This window comes from Panthera pardus, unplaced genomic scaffold (assembly GCF_024362965.1).
Source record: "Panthera pardus isolate Hobbes unplaced genomic scaffold, ASM2436296v1 HiC_scaffold_19, whole genome shotgun sequence".
Classification (NCBI taxonomy): domain Eukaryota; kingdom Metazoa; phylum Chordata; class Mammalia; order Carnivora; family Felidae; genus Panthera; species Panthera pardus.
In genome coordinates, this window is record NW_026526754.1 from 9012944 (window position 1) to 9021556 (window position 8613).

The following is an 8613-nucleotide window of genomic DNA, read 5'->3' on the forward strand; positions in this document are numbered from 1 at the left end:
CTTATTAAAAGAAAATTAATCCGTGGACCAAATTAAAACAATAAAGCTTTTTCACAGCAAAATTAAATAAATAAATAAATAAATAAATAAATAAATAAATAAATAAATAATAAAAGAAAATTAATCACATATCCAACAGCTGACTAATCTATGGGATATAATTATTAGCATCTTAATGTCTCTTAGATTTAATGGTGGGGTTTTTTTGTTGTCGTTTTTTTTATAGTATAAAGTCTGGATAAAGCCTGGAGCAGAGCAGTCCTTCCTGTATGGGAACCATGTGTTGAAATCTGGACTGGGTCGAATCACTGAAAATACCTGTCAGTACCAGGGAGTGGTGGTGTACTCCATGGCAGACGTCCCTCTGGTGAGTAGAGATGGTAGCTGTTAGAAAAGTCAAGTATCTTTTTTAATTCAGAAGGCTGCATTTTCCATCTGTGCGCTTCAGAGACTAAATTCTCAGCACCTTTTGAATTTCTCAAAGATAAGAACTGCATTTTTTTCATCTTCGTTATTTCCACCCCTCGATGCATGCTTGTTGAATGACTTGAGTGAATCAGTGTCTCTTCTTTTGAATCCCAGGGTTTTGGGGTGGCAGCAAAGTCTACACAAGACTGCAGGAAAGTAGACCCCATGGCGATTGTGGTATTTCATCAAGCAGACATTGGGGAATATGTGCGGCATGAAGAGACATTGACTTAAAACGAAATCATCGCAAGGACTTGTGGCTGTGTGGAAGGGCCTAGCTTTGTTTCCCGTGTCTGTGTAGGCTCCATCATCATGTTGAATTTTGTCAACACTGACTTCTTCAGGGACTTCTTAGTTTAATATTCTCTCTATTGCGATTGAATGCAGGCTGGATTCTTAAGTGGAAATGGTTCAAAAATGGCATTTCAGATCTTTGTGTTTGTGACTAAATAGAATGCTGTGTTTTATATTTGAATCAGAAGGCTTCTTGTCTTGAGTAACAGGTTCTAAGTCGTTGGAACTGAGGACAAGAATAGCTAGCTTATTGTTATCTGTGATAACGCCGTTTTCAAACTCATGATAAGAACACAAAGGATTTTTTCATTGTTTATATGATGAAAGTTAGATATTGCCATGAGAATGGTAGGCCATGTGTTGGATTTTATGAATGAAATTTGGATAAAATAATAAGAGCAATTTGTCCTGCCAGTTTTCTATACGGTGGGTGTTGTGTGGTATGGAAGAAAACCTTGGATCTAAACCCCAGTTCTGACACCTACCAGCTGTATGGCCTTAGAAGTCATTATACTTTAAGCTTAATTTTCTTCTTCAAAAAAAAAACAGCTTTAACCTAAAGATGGTTTTTAGGATTAGAAGTCACGTTTGTAAAGCACTTAAGCACAGTGCCTGCAAATGATAGGTGTTAAATAAATGGTAAAATTATTTTTATATTGCATATACTGGGTATTTCTATTACTAAGGATAGGGTCTTATGAATACAGCTTGATTATATATCTTCGTTCTTGATCTTTCTTTTTCTGAGATGGTATGATCCCAGGCTAATGGTATTTTCATCACCTTGATTTCTTAAAATGTGATTTCCCATGGGAGCCTTTACTTAACTCGACTAGACAGCACTAATCAGAGACCTTGATATAATTCAGCTCTTCCCATGCTTCCTAAAATTATTTTTGGAATTATTAAAATGTTTTTTTTTTTAATGAAAAAATTCCACTAAGTTTTTTAAACTGCCTGTTTTAAATCTACTGCTTTTCTTTTTTTCCTGCTTATTTTAAATTCCAAAGGTGACATCTCTAAAAATAAAACATTTTTCAACTACAAAAAAGCAGTCTGCCAATTCCTGTTTTTGTATGCAACGCATAAAACTGAGATGTGTATGTTTTTGTCCCATTTTTTTCAACTCTTCTCCCTCCCATGGTTCTCAACCCTCTAGATAAACTTAGAGTTAAGGGACTGCTGTATGATGAACGGTATTTTGATGGTAGCATCACTTAGCGCACACTTTTGTAATAGCCAATATCAATACTTATACATTTTTATTATTTATTGCCATTTTGAGGCAATAGGAAAGGAGAGCAATAGACTAATATGTTCTAACAAGTTGATTTTTTTTCCAATAATTTTACAAAGCTCGTGACTCAGAAGAAAAGGACTAGGGTGCTGTAGTCATTTTGGCTTAGCATCTTGGCTTTTTTGTGTCTGTAACCTTTGGGACATTAAAGAGACGCTTCAAGAAATACAGCTGCAGGATTCCAGAAAGAACAATAACAAAGCTCTGAGCTGTCGACCACCAGTTCACGTAGTTATAGTTTGATTGGAGAAGGAAAAAGTCAGCCATTTTCCTCATGCGGGCAAAGTTGTAATACCGCCACATGTGAAAGATGTTGTTCTGCATCTTCCGTGTACTCTCCTGTGGGACAGAAAATGAAATTAAAAAAGAGTCCTCCCTACCACCCATCTAGTCTCACCCCATTGCTCAGAAGCACTAACCCAAGTTATCTGGAAGCTGAGTAACTTACTTCTATAATTTTATGATACATACAATAAGTTGGTTATTGTAGTTGTTGGTAAACCTGGTTTTGCTTTCTATGAAAACATCGCCTGGACTTTGGTTTAAAAAACAAAATTTTTGTAATGAAAAATTTCAGTTCTAAAACTCAGAGTATCTCTAGATTTAGACATGTACTCAGTACATCATTGCCCCTCTGGCTGATGTTTTCTGTTTTTTGTAGATGGTAGAAGATGGGGGCTTGCATGCAAACTTTTTTTGGTTTTTGGTTTTTTTTTTAGTATTTATTTATCTAAGTAATTTCTATACTCAACGTGGGGCTGAAACCCATGAACCTGAAATCAAGAGTTACATTCTGTACTGACTCACCCAGCCAGGTGTCCCTGCAAACTTTTTATTAAAGGACCAGATAGTAAATCGTTTAGCCTTTGTAGGTGATACAGTCTCTGTTGCAGCTACTGAACTCTGCTCTTATTAGCATAAAAGCAGCCATATATAATTGTCAAACAAGCATAGTTGTGTTTCAGTGAAACTTCGTTTACAGAAATACGCAGTGGGATTTTGTGCGTTGAAAAATACTATGAAGAAAGTGAAAAGACATCCCACAGAATAGGGAAAATGTTTACAAATCATTTATCTGATAAGGATCCAGAATATATAAAAAACTTAAAACTCAACCATAAAAAGACAGCCCTATTTTATTTTCTTTCTTTTCTTTTTTTTTTTTTTTTTTTGTGATGTGGACTTTTAATTCATACCTCCCCTCTCTCCCAACTGTGGCAGCTGAATAGGGAATGATCCCTCAGAACTCCCTGAGAAGACTAAAAAAGGGGGTTTGCATTCTTCTGGGTAGATAGGGGATGCGGTCAGAGTTGTCTGTAATAAAGCTAGCTACCTTCATCCTCTTCAAAAAGCATCAAGGAGTTCCTGGAATCTGAGTCAAGAATCCCTCCTCCTTGGCCAGACCCTGTGCTCTGGCCTGGGTTTCAGGCCAGCCCGGGAAAGACAGCCCAATTTTAATACGGGAAAATGATTTGAATAGACAGTTCTCCACAGAAGGTATACAGATGGCCAAAAAACATGGAAAGATGCTCAATGTCATTAGTCATTAGGGACACATACCTCAAAACCACAAGATACAACTTCACACCCACTAGAGCAGCTTTAGTAAAAGACACAGTAACCTGTTGGCAGGGATGTGGAAAAATTGAAACCCTCAGATACTGCTGGTGGGAGTGTAAGATGGTTTAGGCACTGGAAAACAGTTACTCATAAAGTTAAACAGAGTTACCATATGACCCACCAGAGTATCCTACTAACTGGTATACAGAAATGAAAACATGTTCACACAAAAACTTTATGCAAATGTTCATACCCGCATTATTCCTAATAGCCAAAAAGTGGATGACCCAAATGTCATCAGCTGATGAGTCGATAAGAAACTGATACATTCATAAAAGAGGATATTCATCCATAAAAGGGAATGAAGTATTAATACCTGCTATAATGTGGATGACTCTTGAAAACATGCTAAGTGAAAGAAGTCAGAAACAAAAGGCCACATAGTATGATTACACTCATGTGAAGTGCACAGAATAGGCAAATTTAAAGAAACAGTTGATTAGTGAGTGATTGCCCGGGACTGGGGAGGGGGGCATGGGGAAGGAGGAGTGAGTAATGGGTATGGAGTTCTTTTGGGGCTGATGAAACTTGTGAAATTAGATGCAGGTAATAGTTGCATGACCTTGGGAATGTACTAAAAACCGCAGAATTGTACATTTTAAAATAGTGAATTCTATCTAAAATTTGAAAAAACGGGCGTCCAGGTGGCTTAGTCGGTTAAGCATCCAACTCTTGGTTTTGGGTCAGGTCATGATCTTAGGGGTTCGTGGGATCAAGCCCTGTGTCAGGCTCTGTGCTGACAACGCAGAACCTGGTTGGGATTTTCTCTCTCTCCCTCTCTAAATAAATAAATAAACTTTAAAAAAAGAAACAGGCACTGGGCCAGATTTGGCCTGTGCACCATATTTTGTCAACTCCTGTTATAAACAAGTGAGGAATTTTAAGAGCTCTAAGTTATAAAAATTGAAGGTTTCAAATCCTCTTGCCTGTTTGGTTTCTCCCCAAATGAGCCCTCAGATGATATTACTAATTTTCAAGGATGTTTCCACAGATGTTTCTCTCACAAAACAGTTACCTCAATTGCATCCAGAGTATCATTCAGTTGTTTTCTTTCATTCTTCTGTTTGTGGTCCATCTCAGGCCCCTCGTAGAAAACTCCAAAATTGAGGTAAACTTGGACAGAACCAAAGTGATTTTGCTGATTTTTTAGACAAAGCTGATAAAAACCTGTAGGAATCCCTAGATCATTACCAAGTCTTGGCCTCCACCCTTTGTTGAACTCCCACCCTCTAGATTTCCCTGGAGATACCTGTTTACCAGTGTTAAATGTGCTACTTAATACCTTCTTTTCACTTAGGAAGTACAAAGATAGAATGTTTAAGGTGGAAGGCCTTACGTGATCTTCCATGAAACTTACTTTACTGAGTATCAGTTATGATACTGTTTTGCCAAATATTAGTAACTGAGTTCTATAAAATAGTAAATTTATAAGAAGTAAATTTATTAAGTAAATTGGTTCTATACTAGATAGGAAACCATGTTTTCTCCTTTGTCACCTGTAGTTCCCACATCTCTTACTGAAGCTCTTCTCAACAAAACGAGTTGAAATTAAGAGCATGCTATTTGCCTTCTTGTACACCATTACTGGGGGATACCGTCTTGAACTTGAAACTAGAGAAAATGATGTGTTGTGAATGAAAGAAGCTATCCTGCTGGATGGAGTAACTTCTGCAAGGTGGTTTGTACGGGAGCTAACGGTTTGGGGTATGAACTAGTGCTGGTTCTCAACTGGGATCCTCCCTTTTGTGTGTGCCTCCCTTTGTGTGTGTGTGTGTGGGAGCAGGGAAGAGCGGGATTAGAAGGGCGTGGCAGTTATTTGATTGTTCTAATGGTTAGAAGGCACTGCTGGTACATGGGGGCCAAAGATGCCAGATACCATATGGTGCTGAAAATCCTGTGCTACACAGTGAAGGATTGTTTTATGCCCCGATTCAGAAACACTTTTTTTTTTTCTGTACACCTGGCTAGTAGAGAGGGCAATTAAAACTGACCAGTGTTGTCCAGGGTGGGGATAGGCTCAATCTGGCTGTAGGAATTTTCTGATGACTGGGGAAGTGTTTTGTTGTTTGTGGATATTTTCATGGCCATGCATTTCCTTTTGTTCTGAGTCTGCTATTTCATAACTGGCTCAAGTATTCTGGTGACTGGAAAGGAATGTTATCATGTAATAAATTTATTAGTTGGAATTCTGTATTATAAATGGGTCTCTCTTTTGGTCACTTTCCCATAACCTCATCAGTTGGAGATGATGAGATAAAATTGAGCTTCTGGACCCTGGAGTTACAGTAATTAGTCACCTGGAGACCCTGCCCTGAATCTGACAGCAACTGCCTGCTGCTTAATGTCCTCCACTACAGGCAGTCTCCGGGAAAGATTTGATATTGGTGTTGAAGGCTGGTTTTTGATGTTGGAAACTGGGTTCTTCCCCCTACTGTTTGATCATCCCCGTGTGAAAAAGCCAGGGCTAATATATCTCAGGTTATCATTTCAGGGGTGCCTGGGTGGCTCAGTTGGTTGAGCATCCAGATCTTGATTTTGGCTCAGGTCATCATCTCATGGGTTCGGGAGATCAAGGTCCACGTCAGGCTCCACACTGATTGTGTGAAGCCTACTTGGTATATTCTCTCTCTCTCTCTCTCTCTCTCTCTGTCTCTCTCTCTGTCTCCTTCCCCCACCCCTCCTCCACTAACGTGCTCACTGGCCCTCTCTCAAACTGAAAAAAGTAATTTCAGTACTTCTCATTATTTACCCAATTTCAAAGAAATTTAGGATTATTACAGTAGCTGTGGTGATAAAAACAGACCTGTCTCTTTGATAGAGAAGTTAATCTGGCCCCGAACATCCTGAGAGGAGTCTATGAGGAAACCCTGTGGGGTATGTGCTGTGGCAGCAACATGCCGGTCATGTGACATTCCCAGTGTCCGCTGCACCTGCCAAGACACATTAAAGAGGGAGAAAACCCCTGCTACGTCACCAAGAGCTAGCTAAATAGTAAGATTGACATTCATGATCATCAGCACAGTGGTTCTCTGGGAATCTGGATGGAGACAACAGTGGTGTTGGGGAGATAGGAAGGGACAGCAATGCTGAACATTCTGCTGTGTTAGAAACAGTATTGCAGGACAAAGAATTGCCCAAAATGCCAATAGCACTCCAGGTAAGAAGACATGTCTCAGACCATACATCGTGTATCAACTGATGTGTATGTTTTGGCTATGGAGTTCTTGAATGAACTTGCTTGGTTTTGACTTCCCTAGTGTCCTTGATTTAGGCTTATTTGCTGCTTGACAGCAAATAAATAAGGCATTCAGTAGGAACTTGTCCCCAAGCTGTGTCTTGATAAGCCCAGGCTACAGTGAGCTGATTAGTAGCTACTGTTCCAAATTCAGAGATAAGAAAAGGCTCTGATAAGCTAACTTAAAATAAGCTTTGAGTTACAGTGGAATGGAATGAGATCAATAGAGTCTATTACTATGTAAATAAAATTTAGAAAGTTAACAGGTTTCTAAGATAAAGAACAAGGAAATGAACAGCTTCTGACTTTACTATTGAGTTCACCATCCTTGGGCAGTGTGGTGTAAGACCACAGGATGGATAAATGTACTTGGCCTGTGAACAGGCAACTTTTAAACATTTACCTTCCTAAAGAAACAAGACTGGCCAAATGGAGCAATCTTGAGTCAGTGATTCTTTAATTTGCCAGAATTACCCCTAAAAGCAAGAGAATAAATGTTGGCTCCCCTAGCCCCGTAAAGAAGCATCTTTCTTTCAAATCTCAGGGTCTGTTGCCAAAGTTCATGTAGGTTTTCATTTTACTTTGTACCATATCCATATTATTTTAATGTTTTAAAAAGTGGATTCTCTCCCCTCTCATCTCCAAATCTGAGTTAATATACGATTACCTCTCTGGGAAGAGGCAGCTTGTTTGTCCCATGGCTTTGAGCACACCTCCATTGCCCCCATTTTGATTAGTCAATCCATATGTTATAGGGATTGTTCATTCATGGAGGGTTTCCATCTTAACTGCAGGTCCATTTCATTAACAGGTAGGGAATCACAGCATAAGAAAGACAAACAGAATCTTGTATTCGAGTAAAACCTGACCCACTTAACAAAAGGAAACAAACAAAAAAAACAAGTCCCCAGTATGGCTAGAAGAGCCCTTGTACTTACCTCATAACTGAAATAGAAGTATCCAGTCTGGTAGGCAAATTGCCAGAAGCACTCTGTGCCTCCTGGAGGGATCATGATGGCAAAGTCAGATCGATCTGCTCCATGGAAGTGTGGCTGGTCCCCAGAACCACTAAAGGGTTCTGTCTTCAGGCTCCTAGCAGAGGTCACTAGGTTCAGAACTACCAGTCCAGCTCCAGAGAGCAAAGGGAACATGCCGCTTTCTGAAGATTCCTCTGTAGGTGAACTGTTTGCACAAGCCCAGTGAAACCAAGCAGTTTAAGACACCTGCTAGGGTAATCATTAACTCGCAAGTCACACTTAGGCCAGTTTCGGGGCCACACATGGATATTCCATAATAGAAGTGGCGTGATACCTCCATGCTTGGCTCACAGGAAGAGGTTTTGTTTTTACCTCAGAAACTCACTGCAGGGTGCCTGGGTGGCTCAGTCAATTGAGCATCTGACTTCGGCTCAGGTTATGATCTCACTGTTCATGGGGTAGAGCCCTGAGTTGGGCTCTGTGCTGACAGCTCAGAGCCTGGAGCCTGCTTCAGATTCTGTCTCCCTCTCTCTCTATCTGCTCCTCCCCTGCTTTCACACACTCTCTCTCTCTCCCTCTCCCTCTCTCAAAAATAAGCAAACAGTAAAAAAAAAAAAAACAAAAACAAAAATACCTCAGTGGTTTACCAAACCTACTTCATGGGTGCTAGATAGAATCTGCTACTTCAGAAGAGATATTTCTCTCCTTCCTTTGGGCTATGG

The 8613-nt window shown here is 39.7% G+C and overlaps 2 protein-coding genes across 7 annotated transcripts in view; one reads left to right on the forward strand and one right to left on the reverse strand.

The window, feature by feature from the left end:
• NIP7 (nucleolar pre-rRNA processing protein NIP7) overlaps nucleotides 1-8613 on the forward strand; it is a 61700-nt gene that overhangs the window by 1294 nt on the left and 51793 nt on the right. For 4 of the 5 annotated variants that reach the window (XR_002081656.2, XM_053906602.1, XM_019455431.2 and 1 more), the window contains exon 4: nucleotides 227-367. Coding sequence is in view for 4 of the 5 variants with exons in the window: in XM_053906602.1 (XP_053762577.1) it covers nucleotides 227-367 (141 nt within the window). In the remaining variant the exon portion in view is untranslated. Of the gene's footprint in view, nucleotides 1-226; nucleotides 368-582; nucleotides 1684-8613 lie in introns of those variants that run through there. The other variant, XM_019455427.2, reaches the window with a different exon arrangement.
• Nucleotides 2008-8432, reverse strand: TMED6 (transmembrane p24 trafficking protein 6). 2 transcript variants are annotated; one of them, XM_019455426.2, is made up of 4 exons: nucleotides 7853-8432; nucleotides 6483-6603; nucleotides 4695-4846; nucleotides 2008-2398 (listed from the first exon to the last, which is right to left on the reverse strand). In XM_019455426.2, exons 1-4 carry the CDS (start codon nucleotides 8063-8065, stop codon nucleotides 2165-2167), a joined length of 720 nt encoding a protein of 239 aa, XP_019310971.1. In that variant the 5' UTR covers nucleotides 8066-8432; the 3' UTR covers nucleotides 2008-2164. The 2 variants fall into 2 exon arrangements, with proteins under 2 accessions (XP_019310971.1, XP_019310970.1); XM_019455425.2 differs by having other exon boundaries at nucleotides 6483-6609; nucleotides 7853-8428.